Source organism: Uloborus diversus, chromosome 3 (assembly GCF_026930045.1).
Source record: "Uloborus diversus isolate 005 chromosome 3, Udiv.v.3.1, whole genome shotgun sequence".
Classification (NCBI taxonomy): Eukaryota; Metazoa; Arthropoda; class Arachnida; order Araneae; family Uloboridae; genus Uloborus; species Uloborus diversus.
Genome location: NC_072733.1, coordinates 21,079,843 through 21,094,963, shown reverse-complemented (window position 1 = coordinate 21,094,963; position 15,121 = coordinate 21,079,843). Strand labels below are relative to the sequence as shown.

The 15,121-nt window shown below is 35.4% G+C and overlaps 1 protein-coding gene across 1 annotated transcript in view; it reads right to left on the bottom strand.

Annotated features, from left to right (window-relative positions):
• The window catches only part of LOC129218283 (glypican-6-like), a 76,553-nt gene that overhangs the window by 39,502 nt on the left and 21,930 nt on the right, over positions 1–15,121 (bottom strand). The window contains exon 3 of the mRNA XM_054852517.1: positions 11,234–11,436. Coding sequence (XP_054708492.1) covers positions 11,234–11,436 — 203 coding nt within the window. The remainder of the gene's footprint in view (positions 1–11,233; positions 11,437–15,121) is intronic.

Sequence of the window (15,121 nt, the reverse complement as noted above, 5' to 3'; positions counted from 1 at the left end):
AACTGCAAAAGAAATGGTCTGGCTGAAGAGGATAATCACAGAAATAAGTGAATTAAATATTGAGAACCTCCAGCTTAGAGATACAATTATTTATTGTGATAACACTGCAACAATTGATTTTTCTAAGTCTCCCATTGAGAATTCCCGTACAAAACACATTGATGTAAGGTACCATTTTTTAAGAAATTTAATTGAGCAAAAGATTTTTTTGATTAAATATGTGAGGACAAATGTAAACATCGCGGATATTTTCACTAAACCCCTATCTAAGAATTGTTTAAATAAACTTTGTAAAATTATATTTAATTGGGATTAAATGAGGGGGGGCGTATCAAATTTTTGAACTGTTTTTCAAATGTATCTTTTGTAAATATAATATGAATGTAGTCAAATGTTTTAATGTATATAATGTGGTTTTTGATGAAATTCCTTCAAGAGGGGGGAACTTGTTGGGCTAAATGCCTTTATTTTTGGTTCTTGAAGGATTTCACCAATATTGTTTAAAAGAAAAATCATTTTGTGACTTACCTTTTGCCATTCCGAGAGAAAACCTTGCGCGGGGAATCCCATCCACCTGCCACCAACACTCAAATGTCCGAGTTTGAATCGGAAGTGTTCGGAAAACATGGGGCATGCTTGGATTGGTTGCCGTCATTCGGCAGATGTCGGTAAACTTCCGAAAGAGCACGTGTCAATGACGTGATGAAATCATGTTGAGGTGTTAAGTGCTGAATGCCAAATTAAATAAGAATTGTGCAACCTGCAAGCTGTGTGATTACGGAGTAGTGTTGTTTTGGCAATATGCAAATCATGTAACGTCACATTGTTTCGGGAAAGGCCGAATCTGGCTATAAATACGCAGACCGGCAGGAGCTCGATCGCTTCCTTCGTTTTTTTACTTCTACTCGTCTCCTCGTCTTGTGTTGTCTGTGTCTCGTGAACGTATTCGTCAAATGTCATCCTAAATTTTTGCTATTGGCCTCTTGGTGAGGTCTGGTCTTTCCTGGAAAAGCACTGATGATGTTTTAAGTTTGGAAAGCGCGTGTTGTGATGACGTCTACCAAAGAAAAGAGTTATAAGTTTCCCTGATGTGGGTCTTTTGTTCTCCTGTGAAAGAAGATCGTGTCCATCCCTGGTATACCTTTTCCCTGATGTGGTGAACTGTTGCTCACGCGGTGTGAATCGACTTGCCTGCAATTCGTGGAAATTGCCATGCTGTCCAACGACCGGTGAGGCGTCACCATGGAACACCAACAGGACTTTTAATCCATGCATGGACTTATTGTAAGATCTCTTTTTCTAATTTTTTCTTCGGGGAACAAATCATTGTGTTGTAATCAATTTTCAATATGTGTCAAATAAATGTTTTTCAGTGTAAAGAATGATTCATGTTTTATTTTCTTCGGGCAGACCACTACCTCAAATTTTAGTTGGAAATGAGTTGCCTAATTTTCAGCTTAGCTGTAGGCCATTAACCTCAAATTATATCCACCATATACACTAAACACCCTGAGAGCGCGACTGCCTGCTCTACTGTTAAAATAATGTGCCTCAGTCTGAGGGTATTAGCTTGTTTTCTTTCACATACAATAAACATAATTTGATCCATTTTTAACTTTGGCAATGGTTCTCTCATGGATGGCAGATTTATAAATTAAACAGATCCAAAGAGATCAGGAACTCTTTTTTTGACACGTACGGATCTCCAACACAGTTGAACTTGAAGGGGAACATGTCAGGAATTCCAATGTGATAGGTTTATGAGTTCAAGGCCTGGTTTGCAGACCTAGGCTGTTTTAGTGGGGTTTGCCCTGTCTGAACGTTATAAGGGGACACCCCTACTGGCAACCGAGCAGAATTCAAAATTGTCACCGTTGTGGATAGGTGTTAAAAAATTAACAGCTCCAGGCGCTGGTCGCGCTGTCCACGCCCGGAGTATAGGGTCTGGTGGGGTAAAGTGGTCATAAAATCGTAGGTTTTCAACTTAGGTGGATAATAAATACAATAAATTCTTTAAATACTTCAACATTTTTTGTTATTATTTTACATTGCATTATTAAAGAACACGTACATTGAATTTTAGGAAAAAAAATATTGATTTAAGTAGTTTTATAACATTTTCATTTCCCTTTGTATTTATAACCACTTTACCCCATAGGGTGGGGGAAAGTGGTCATAGCATGGGGTAAAGTGGTCATAGTTAAAAACAGCTGCAAAACTGTTACAAATTACCCTATTATTTGTATATTTCGGTTATTTTTATAGTTACAAGTATATGTACGAGTATATGCGGGTATACACGAGTATATACGTGTCGTGTAAACAAGAGTAAACATGTTCATATATGAATAAATGCATGTATACATCAGATACATGCATGCATGTGCCTACTCAAGTATGTTCGTGTATACACGAGCATATAAGCATGTATCCGTGATTGCCTACAGGAGTGTATACGTGTCTACACGACTACTACTACATACGAGTCATGTGTATGTGCGAGTATATACGCACAAAACGAACATCATTTGTGTGTTTGCACATGCATCTCGAGTATATACGTGCATACGTGAGTTTCTGAGTATATACGTGTATAGTCGACGTATATACGCATATATAAGTGTACATAGATACACTACTGGCCATTAAAATTGCTACACCAAGAAGAAATTGCCAGAATGAAGCTAAATTTTACACACGTGATAATAAAATTGACATTAGAAAGTGATTACAAAATTAAAGCAAATTGATCATTTATGGTTGGAAAAATCTCGAATAAATGGAGGTTTAAGTACCCTGTTAAGCCACCTCTAGCGTGAATGTATGATGTACTTGAAGCGAAACAATCGGGCATTGAGACATAACAGTCTCCTACGATATCCTGCGTCATCTCGTACCACAGTTGCTGTAAACGTGCCACTCATTCGATCAAACTCATACGTGTTAGCACTCACGACGGGGCTCCCAGGAACCATTTTTTAACATGACAATGCTCGGTGAAACACAGCAAGGGTGTAAAGGGATTTCCTCTTCCGCATTATCATTTTCTCTGGTCTGCGTGATGCTCTGGTCTGCGATTTGTGACTTGTCACAAATTGAGCATATCTGGGATCACTTGAGACTTAAAATTGGACAGCCTGTAAGTTTGATCAAATTAGTGGCGCGTTTACAGAAACTGTGGTACGAGAAGACGAAGACATCGTACGAAACTGCTGTACCTCAATGCTCGACCGTATCGGTTCTTAAATTCCAAGTAGAGGTGGCGCAACAGGGTACTTAAACCTCCATTCATGTGAGATTTTTCCAGTAATAAATGGTCATTTTGCTTTCATTTTGTAATCGTTTTCTAGTGTCAATGTTGCCATCACGTGTGCAAAATTTTGTTTCTTTCAGACTATTCCTTCTTGGTGTAGCAATTTTAACGGCCAGTAGTGTACTTACATACATATACGGGTATACACGAGTTAATTCGTTAATATATCCAGTGCGTGTTTGGTACGTGTCTACTCACGTATATATATGTGGAAGCAAGAGTATATACGTATGCTTACGTGTAAACACGATTCTATACTTGTTAGACGTATATACGTACATTTACGTATAAACACCAGTACATGTATCCACATATATCTACGAGTATATCCGCTAATATACATGTATGCTTACATAGTGAATCCAAGATCTTGGGCAAAATCTAAGGGGTGTGAAAGGGTAGGATAAGAAGCAAAGAATCATAAGGAACTTATGGTAATTGACGCGCTACATGCACACAAAGCCAGAAATCGATGGAATGAAAACGGGTCACAAATTTGTTACACAAAGATGATTTTACCCGACATTTTAGTACTTAAGAAATATTTAGACAGTTGTTAAAAAATAAGGCCTGTAGTAGCTCTAATACACGCATCGCAACAAAGGTGCAGCGACTGATGAAAGTTTTTCAAGAGTCTCGTAATTGCAACAGAGTGATTGCGACGCATGTATTACAGATGCCGGCCGCAAGTTTCATCAATCACTTTAAAACTTTCTTAAGTCGTTGTGTAAAATTGTCTATTTTGTAATAAATTTGTGATCTGTTTTGCATTCATTAGTTTCTGGCTTTGCGTGCATGTAGCGCGTCAGCGTTGTGTTTGTGGCCATATGTTTCTTATGATTCTTACTTCTTATCCTCCTCTCTAACACCTTTTAAAAATTTCCCCGAGAGTTTAAACTCACACTGCATACATGTATATCATATGCTAGTATGTAAGTGTCAGCTCGAGTACGTACGCGTATATACGTCGTGTCTACCTGAGTATATAAGTGTTCGTATTTGTACGAGTATAAGCGGGTATATACGTGTATAGTCGAATGTATATCTGTATAGATAAAAAATACTACGAGATACCCAAATACGTGTTTATTGGTGCATTTCTGTGAATACGTATATATATACGTGCCTACACGAATATATGCGTATGCATGCGCATATACTCATATATTTAACCTTGTTTACTGTAAAAACAATACATATTAAGTTAAAATAATATTTAATTTATATCTGCCTTATGCTTAAAGATTAAGTGATTTTAAAAGAACAATATTCGTTAAGCCTAATATTATGACCACTTTACCCCATCTTACTAAAATTGTTCTAAAAAAATATTCAAAATAGATTCAGCTAACTGCTAATGAGTATGAGTTCTTGAGACATGTAGGAAGCTTCTTGCCCATTCAATCTGTTCATAATTCTAACAAACAAAATTTCCCAAGGAATTTAAAAAAGGTGTTTTTATTTTTAAAAAATTCATAATCACACAAAATATTTTTTTTTACCAAATAAAATTTTGCCAGTTGTAAAATTTTGTATTCAAAATGTAGTTTCTAACTGCACTACTCTAAAATAAAATTTTCACATTCATTCGAACATTTATTTCTAAGGTATAGCCATTTATTTGAATTATGACCACTTTACCCCATTGACCACTTTCCCCCACCAGACCCTATATAATTCGGAAATGTGTTCATTTTATAGAATATATTGCTCTCGGGAAAAAAAGAAAAGAGTGCTACTCTCAAATATTGTGTATTATTTTCACAAAAAGCCTTCTACAGTCTTAACTTTTTCTAAAGGAAATCCACCATGCTCTAATGAAAACCATTTCTTAAAGAATTGCAGAAAAAACAATGTCTGAACAATAACCTTAGCTCCCGGAACAGGAGAAAATTACCCACCAAGAAATTTCAAGATAGATTGTCCAGCCAGGTTCTTGGAACCTGGAAAGGTTCCAGGTTCCTGGAACCCCAGAATCTTTCCAAGTTTCCCACTCTTTCCAAAGAAGAGTGGGAAACCAAGGGCATGCTGATGCATGAAGATTAGATTAGATGCCGTTTTCCTTTCAAAGCTTTTGCTATCATCACTTGCCTACCAATAGCATTCATCACATGGAGACCATTGTATTTTTATTCAGTATCAAATCATCTGTGTTCCATTAAAGGATATCAAACTTGTCTATTTTCTTCATCGCGGGCCCGCTACTGTATTGTGAGTAGTTTAAGTTTTTGTATTTTAAATTGGATACCCAAAATTTTTGTAGGGATAATTAATATTATCAAGGTTGTTTGTATTGTATTAATGAAATTTAAAAAAAGCATTTAAAACCTAAATTGATGTAATTGTGATTAAGTTCAATGTTAAATATTTGTCAGTAATTTATGCATCATGTGATTTTTTAGAACAATATTTATTATTCCAAACAATCTAGTAAAACTTTCCTTTAACGAAAGATATAAGTTAGTTGGATATTTTCTCGGCCAACGCAGTGTACTATATCTTTACATTCTCAACGCAATTGATACCAATCACCACAACAGTTGATACACCCAGTAGTCGACTAGGTACTTAAGATGGATTTACTAATGTTCATCAAATAGTTACGAAAATAAAGTATTGACACAGCTACAATTTAGCTGTTTTGAGTAAAAATTCCTTTTTAAATGTTATTTCTTCTAAAGAAAATGCTTAAAGCTTGTGCATTAACTTATTTTGACATAAAGAGTCGTTTCATCATTTTACTGCTGATTTTAGTTTAGAATTCACAAAAAAAAGTTGGAAACAGGTTGTGAATTCCGTCTTCTGTTGCATTTAGAATATAAGTTCTAATACTCAACTTGTCATTACCAAATGGTAATTTATTGGGGAGAGGATTATCAAATCATGATATGTTGATGAAATTAATAAAACAAATGATGTCAGACCTACCAACCTTGAAAAATGAAAAATCCTGCAATTTGCCCGAGAAAATCCTGCAACTATTCCAACGAGTACTAAAAAATTGCGATCAACACATATTACAACAAAATTGCATTGAATACTAAGGAAATGAATTCTGTAATATTTACTGGAGTTAATTTATTGAGACATCCCTAATATGATTGAATACATTCCATTGATTGTTGTTCTTACTTTAATATATATTTTATTAACATCAGTGTTCGCGCTCAACTATCCGTAACTTGGGTCCCAAGGGCCCATTAATGAAAGAGATTTGGGTCCTTTGGCGGAAAAAATGAGTCCCTTAAATTTTAAACAGAGAATCTTAGCACATAATTGAATAATATACAACTATTTATACTTAGGAAAAAGAAACTATCCACATAGTTATTTGAAAAAGGTATGAAATAAACTAAATTGGTTAATTTTGCCCTTTTTTTCTGTGATTATCATATGTTCAAATAATACACTTGCAAGATTTAGTTATTTGAGAAACTATTTAGTCAGTTACAATGAGGTAAACTCAAAATTTACTTTAAAGTTGGATTTTACCATGAGATAAAAAATAAATGCCTTTGATTGATCAAGCAGAAAGCCCTCCCTTAACCTTTGCTTTCATAAACATTTTTCTAGGTGAAAAAAAGCAACTTGCCCCCCCCCCCTCCATCAATTATCAATGGCAATTTCATAGAAATAGAAAAAAATCGCAAGCGAATTAACACAACGCAAAAATCGCGATCGCAAAAACGAAACATTTTCTCACATGAGTATGAAAATTGCTCATTTGCAATGTTAAATTAGAAAATTTGACTTCATTGTGACTCTTTTAAAATATCTGTGTTGGCTTTGGTGCTCCTTTTAAAATTTCGCCATTTTCAAAATGGCGCGATCGATTAATACGTGACTTTTGCAAGTCCAAATAAAAATAGCCCCTCAGAAATAGGTGAATTACTAGAAAATGAACAAGGTTAAAGTGCTTTTGTATAAAATTCATATTCATAAGTAATTTAACAAGAAAAATGTTAAGTTCGGAACTTTGTGCTTTGCGCGATCGAGAAAATGTTCGCCATTTTTTTTTCACCCATCCTTTTATTGAGGATGCAAGATAATAATTTTCAAAAGTAATTCTGGTTAGGTGAATGCAAAATAGATAAGCTTTTACTACTCAGTTGTCCTGTATCAATCCTGAAGATTGCATTGAAACCACTCTTACTTTTGATCTTTATTGTTGTTTTCAGGAATTTCCCAGAGATAAAAGTTGAGGTAGAACTTATTCTTAGAATAGAGTACAATGGGCTATTTATGAACTTGCAATATTTTGCTCCTTGAGCTCTGCCCAGGAGGTCACTGTAAGCTCCAGTCTTATCACTAAAATTCCATTGACCGGTCAACAGTAGGGGTGTGTTTGAATAGCTGATACAGAGATAGGGTCATTTTAATCCTTTTCTGTTGATTCTCCTGGTCATTGAAGCTTAAAAGCATTCACTAGATAGATCTTCAGCATTTTCCACAATTTTTTTTCTGGTTTTTATCTTTTGGGTGTTCTGGGTCCCTAGGACCCGAATTTTCGCGGAAGTTGCGTCCCTTTCCTGCGAATTTGCGTAAAAAACCCGCTATAGCGCGTAAACGCGAACCCTGAACATCTTGATTAATAATGATTATGGAAAGTTTGATTATTTTCAACACTTTGTTCACTGTCCAGGTGTTTTTTCGTGCGGATATGAGAAATAACATCTCCTTTTCCTTTACGGGTGTATGGAAAAATCGCAACAGCACAAAGAGCAAAATGCAAACTGTTGGCCTTTTCATGATTTTATAATGAATGGATAATCAACACTGTAAGACTTGTTAAAGATAGAATTATATTTTCTTCCAAACATCGTCAAGTTCCACCAAAATTCAAAACTTTTCCGAAGCTTACTTAACATCCTTGCCTATGCACTCCGCAGTCGCTAATGTAAACAAAGTAGCAAGCGCGCGCGAACACGTTATTTGGCACGATGCCAAACTCTCAAACACTCCTGCTGAGTGGAAAGATTTGGGGTCGCCAACAACGGAGAACAGCGTTGAGTTTGGTGCCTCCACAGAGCGATCTATGACATCATGTTGAATAGCGATCGTTAGAAGAGTGAACCAATTGCAGACTCGCGGTAGGTCACCGTCCACAATGGAAGAAAATTCAAATCCGTACACGTTCTTTTGATTACGGACGGAAAAATCACAGGAATTCCGGAAAAAAATCACAAAAGTCCGGTAATCCGGAAGACGCGGCAAAAATCCAGCATTACCGGACTAAATCCGGAAAGTTGGCAAGTCTGTGATGTGATTGCACTTAGTATTTAATCGGCAAGAAATAAACATTTCCATTGTAAGGAATTAAGATAAAATACTTCAATAGTTACGTAAGCTCAAATTATTTCAATGAGCATTAAACCTGTGATTTTTGTTTCTATTGCTCATTTTGCTAAACTATTTGCTTCACCAAAGGTTTAAGAAACCTGTATTCTATCTTGACTAATTATTCCAAATGTTGGGACCACTTCTTATTACTGCTTCAAACCAAATATTTAACTCATTGGGTTTCTTCACAAGGAAATTAAAATTTACTTCTTGTTTAAAAGTATGCTGAATTTGTATCAAAATAACATGGATTCAAAGTTTAATTATGTTGCTACCCACTCCATTTTAGTTCATTCATTGTTTATTAATATTCTAGTTAAAAGCTGTAAGATTATCTTCATGACATCCCTCATTTCTCAATTTCAATTTACTCACATCATTTGGGCAATCAAGGGGGGGGGGGGGCACAATTGATCCTCTGGATTTTCAAAACATAATTTAATTATACATTTGTGCTTGTATTTTGATGCTTTTTTTCCTATAAAATGTCCCCCCCCCCTCTCAGAAAAACTTTGAAAATACAGACCTGCCAACATAATTTGTCTTACTCCAGTTCATTCCCAACAAAAGTACCTTTTTTTATGATAACTTGTGTTTTGGATGGCCTATGATTGCCTATGCTTTAAGTGCTTTTGGAAGGATTTTTACTTGCTTTGTTTCGAGGTGATATTGTTTCCATAAACTACAATTTTAATTCTTTGTTCTGGATGTTAAAGTTTTGTTCTAATGAACATGGACCAGTCAAATGTCAATCATATTTATCATTAATTCACTCTTTATCAATCATAAATTCTATCAACTTTTTTATTCAGTCTTTATTTTAGTGACACATTTAATACAGAAACCTTTTTGCACCAGGGAGGGGGCGGGAAGAATCTAAGTTCTCGTGTCTTCAAAATTCCTTTCTCAAAAAACCCGGTTGAACCTGGGTCTTTTCCATTCTTTAATTTCTTTTTTTGCAGCATATGATACTACTTTAATAAGTGATGTAGAAGATAAATAATAAAAAATAATTGCATGTGATGCATATGCAATCTGGTTGCAGTTTGAGAAATAATAGAAACATAAATGTTACAAAGACATCAGGACTGCAGAATTCTTTTGCAACACTGGAATAATTAATTTCATAAGTACAATGCAGTGCTGTAAGTTTCACATTTAATTTTGTTTAAATTTATTCACTCATACCACATAAGAGCAATGAAAATGAAACAGCAGACTAATGGGCTCATACATGACCGAGCACTGGATTTCTATATGGCCAACTACTGGAGCATTTTCTTGTATTAACAATAGGTTACTTTTTAAAATTAAAATGCTTTTATTTCTGAAACAATTTAGTGAATCATTATCAGAAAGATATAGCCTAAAGTCTTACAATGTTTTTGTTGCAGTATTAATTGCTGAAATTTATAGGTTAACAAAAGTCAACCCTCGTTCTCTTAAATGGCCGACTACTGGAGCTCTTACCCTATTTGACAGTGTGACACTAATGTTGAACAAATGAAAATAAAAAGAAAAATATGTTGTGATTACTGTACTTACAGATAATACGAGGTGCGGCTAGAAAAAAACCGAACTAGCACAGCTGAAACAATAAAACGAATGCAATAAGGCTGAAAGTCGCCTGGCCTGTCACGTGACTCTTGCTCCGCCTACTGCTCGAGTTACATCTGCCTCCTGCACTCAGTCTGCCCGTGGCGTCTGTTCTAAGTAGTGGACGTTTTGTCTGTGCGTCGGAAAAATGTTGAGTGTACAGAAAGAACAGCGTGTTAACATCAAATTTCTTTTCAAACTTGGAAAATCTGCAAGTGAAACGTTTGTAATGTTGCAACAAGTTTACGCCGATGATTGTTTATCGCGAACACAAGTGTTTGAGTGGTTTAAACGATTTAAAGATGGCCGCGAAGACACAAGTGATGACGTTCGCACTGGCAGACCATTGTCAGTAAAAACTGATGCAAACATTGAAAAAATCGGTAAACTTGTTCGAGAAGATCGCCGTTTAACAATCAGAGCAATGTCTGAGTTGACAGGAATTGACAAGTAAAGTGTTAGGCAGATTCTACATGAAAGTTTGAATCACATGAAATGCCCCAGCTCACAATGCGTTGTCAGTGAAGACGTTTTTAGCCAATCACAACATTCCCATCTTAGACCATCCACCCTACTCACCTGATTTGGCCCCCTGTGATTTTTTTCTTTTCCCTAAAGTCAAGTCAGCTTTGAAAGGAACTAGATTTGAGAGTGTTGAAGCAGTAAAAGAAAAAGCGACGGAAGTAATGTATGGACTTACCGAAAATGATCTGCAGCATTGCTATGAACAGTGGAAAATTCGTATGGAGCGGTGTATAGACCGAGGAGGAGAGTACATTGAAGGAGATAACATCAAATTGCAAATAATGGAAAATAAAAATTTTTTATAGCATCAGTTCGGTTTTTTTCTAGCCACACCTCGTATTGTAAAATCAATTTTACAAACAATTTTGAAAGTCATACTATGAAGTTTATTACACTGGCAAATAAAGTTTTATGTTAGTTTTACTTTACAAAACAATAAAAGATAAATATTTTACAAACCTGAAACATTTTTCCATAAAGTCTGTGAAAAAAAGCATCCATAGCATCTACCAGATCTACTCCACCAGTAGCATAATACTTTTCTAAATCATCAAACATTGTAGAGAATAAATAAGAATTTTGTTCATAAAGTTGGCCATAGGTACGAACAAACATATCATGAAATCCTCTCCTGGAAACTTTTAGTAGATCTCGGAAAAAGTCTACAAAATGAATATATTTTAGTCTTATGGTGAACTGACAAAGCAACATTTAAAAACATAACAATTAAAGAAATAAGTAAAAAATGCATGAAAACAATAAATCCGTCACCACTACATAAACATATATGGATAGTGGAGATAAAATTACAGTTTTTATTGAAGACGCCAAAAATCAGATTATTAAATTTGTTAATAAAATGTTTGGTAATCTTACATACATTCGATTCATATAGATTGAATCAAAGCTTTGATTCCCTTCAAACACAACACAATTTTCAAAACTTATCTTAACAAAAATAATATCATTCAACAAAATACACAATTAATGCAATCCATTTTCATGTTGAATTAGTGAAAAATAAATATTGCTTAGGTTAATACAGCCAATAACTGTGAATTTAACTTCTTCTAAAAAAACTCCTAACTGCAGCAGAGTGTATCATACACTGATGAAGACCAAATAAAGTATTATTCGTTTTTTTAAAAAAAATCAAACGAATAAATGAGAAGCAGATTGCCGGTATTCTCAGCCGTAACTCAAAAATGCATGAACTAGGAACCCATGAAAAACCACAACATAAGCTCAAAATATAGTTCCAAGACCTGGTTTCCTAAACTAAGTTAAGATCAGGTGAAAGAGAAACAATTGCAGCAACAGGTCATTCAAGCAAAAAATTTACATGTACAGGGTGAGTTTGATTGAATCTGCCATACAAAAGGGGGTGATAGAAGAGTCCAAGTGGAGCATAGAACCACCCATTATTGTGTCCAATCCTTAACCGTAATCGAGTTATGATAAATAGAAGAAAAATTAGTAAAAAAACAAAATTTTTAGAAAATGATAGATTTCTGAGATTCCTGTAGGGACCTACACACAAAATAAGTACATATTTGGAAAGAATAGACAATCGTACAAAATGACACTTTTCCCATCAAGATAGTCACACTTTACAGCGAACTACAAGCTTTGAAACACTGGCCACACTCAAAATTGAAATTGTTACCAAGTTTTCAATCAACATTTTCAAAAACAACCGTATGAGCTAGAATTGGTCAAATCTACCAAAAACTGATCCATTTCACTAGCTTTCAGATGATACAACAACAAATCATATAAGGCTTTAAGTTCAGCAGAAATTCTGGCTTTTGTTTGAAACAGTGTAAAAATCTGCATTCGTTGTTAAAGTTAGTGTTCCTGCTAGGCCGTTTTTGAAGGGCGTAGCGCCCTGCCCTTTTCCATATCAGCAGAATGCGCCCAGCCTTTCTTTTAGATCGCGAAATGCGCCCCGCCCTTTTCAAAAATAAGTTTTTGTTGTTCAAAAATAAGTCTGTGTTTTTAAAAAGATGCCTCAACCATCGTTTCGACCTGCCGCGATATCGGGGCAATTTTATTTGTCCAGCGATCGGCTGCAAAAACGCCCATGCCTTATCCTTGTTCCCAGAATTTCACCTTGAAAACGACCCCAGAAACAAAAGAAGCAAATACCTAGGCAAAGAGGGGATGAGATTCTCAGAATTCAAACAGGCTTATCAGTAGGAAACAAAGGCATGTTCTTCCTTCCACTGAGGGTGGGTTTTTGAAAGGTTGTGGGAAGGAGTAGGGTCCTCTCGGAAGGGAGAGATCTTTGTTTCATTCCTTCCCATCCTTGATCTTCTGAGAATCAACAATGAGAGAGGGAATAGGACATTTTCCTAACATTTCAGCCCTTTGTGCCCGTTTTTCGTTTGCACGTGGAAATTAGGCTTAGCTAATTTTAGCGCATTGGTAGTGATTGTGTAACAATCTTTTCACATCTGTTTCTGGAAAGTTAAGTTTCTGATTGTTTCCTAAGAAGAACATAGTACAAAGCTCACTGGGCTAAAATGCAAGGGTATTTTTTTAATATCTTGGATTTTTAACCCCCATCCCCAGCGCCCTCTCCACCTAAAAAAACCGTTTGAAATGGAAACATATTGCATTGACAGGGCGTTCTTGCAACTTGCTACCACTACATTTTTGAAGCACTGCACACAGTATTTTAAGTTATTTATTCTATTTGAAATGCAATATATTTAAAAAAAGAGAATTTACTCATCACGATTTTGATGTCTACTAAAATACTTAATGGCACAATGCACATTACTAGGCAGTTTCTTTTGTAGGAAGGGGAGATCAGTAATTAAATACTGTTCTTAAATTGAAATTCAAAGGGTTTTGAAATGCCTAGAATTTTTTTTACTCTTATAGGTAGTTAAAATTATGGCCTGAAAAGTGTTGAAAAACACCCAAAGCCAAGTTTCAGCATTAGCTAAATGTTCCTATGGAGTGTGGAAAATGTGCTTAGCTCAGTTGGCATTTGTGTGTGTGGGGGGGGGGGGGAGCTAACCCTATTCTGAAGACAAGTGCGTTTTCTGGATGAAAACATATTTAACACTAAAGTCAGTGGTGACGGTGATCAAGGGTGGTGGTGGGGGGGGGGGGGGGGGTCATGGTGCAGACTAGACTGTTTGAATTTTTGCAAGGTGTTTTAAGTGTTATTTCTCCTCTTAATTTTTTGGGGGGAATGGGGGGGAGGGGCGCTCAGTACTTTTTGAGTGATGCATCATTGGTCTTGGGTGCGGGACACTGCTTTGAAATAGTGCCCTTTTTTAAAAAAGTGCCCCTTTCAAAGGCCAGCACCCTGCCCTTTTTTTTCCTAGAGTGAACACTAGTTAAGGGAAAAGCAGCAAAGAGTAGCACTTTTCTGTTTTAAAATTTCTGTTTCACGTAAGCAAGTTGCTTTCTTTGCTTCAGAAATTAATATTTTTATATCAAAATACTAGTTATAACATTTTCTTAGGTGAAAAAACAGAAGAGATAACAATAAGTAGAAATAAAAGAAACATTACTTCCCTGTGCTTTTCACAAAGGAATTGAAACGCATGGAAATAATTTAAAAAAAAAAAATTTTTTTTAATGGTTCATTTGCTCAGTTAACGTTTTGAATGTCCAAAAAAATGTGCCTTTTAGCATAGAAAATATTTTTTGAGGGTATTTGAAGAGCATGTTTTCCATAATTTATGTCAATTCTTGTCTCCATACAGTATTATAATTTAACTCAAATTTTTTTGAGTTAACTAAAATGAAAGTTATTTGGTGTTAAAGCTTCAAAGATGAGGTCTGTGTATGCTCCCACCTTTTGAGAACTGCCCATATACAATGCATAGTGCCTAGCCTAATTCCTGCACAAAATTCAAACACAACTAATTTATTTTTGCAGAGGAAAAGGAACATGTTTGCAAAAGAAATACTGGATTGCAATTTTGGTAGTTGTAATTTTGGCAACAATACATAATGATTAGATGAAGGACATTTCCATCTTGATGGTTCGTCAACAAAAAAAAATTGGCAGATTAAAGGAACTGAAAACTTTATTGTGTGCTCCCACAATCAATCTATTCTTATCAAAACTGTATTGATGGCTGTTTCCATAAGAGGTATAATTAGACCCTTCTGCCAATGTGACGCATTGATTTCAAAATTTTGCACAGTTGGATTAGCCATTGATAATGCTTTGATTGAAATATCTGACATGCTGATTCCTACAAAATAGTGTGCTACCCTCATACAACTGCTGAAGTATTTAGATACATTGCATAATATTTTGATTGCAATGACTTTGAATTACCCATGTTTCACAGAAAAGAGTTCACTGTAATGAGTGTG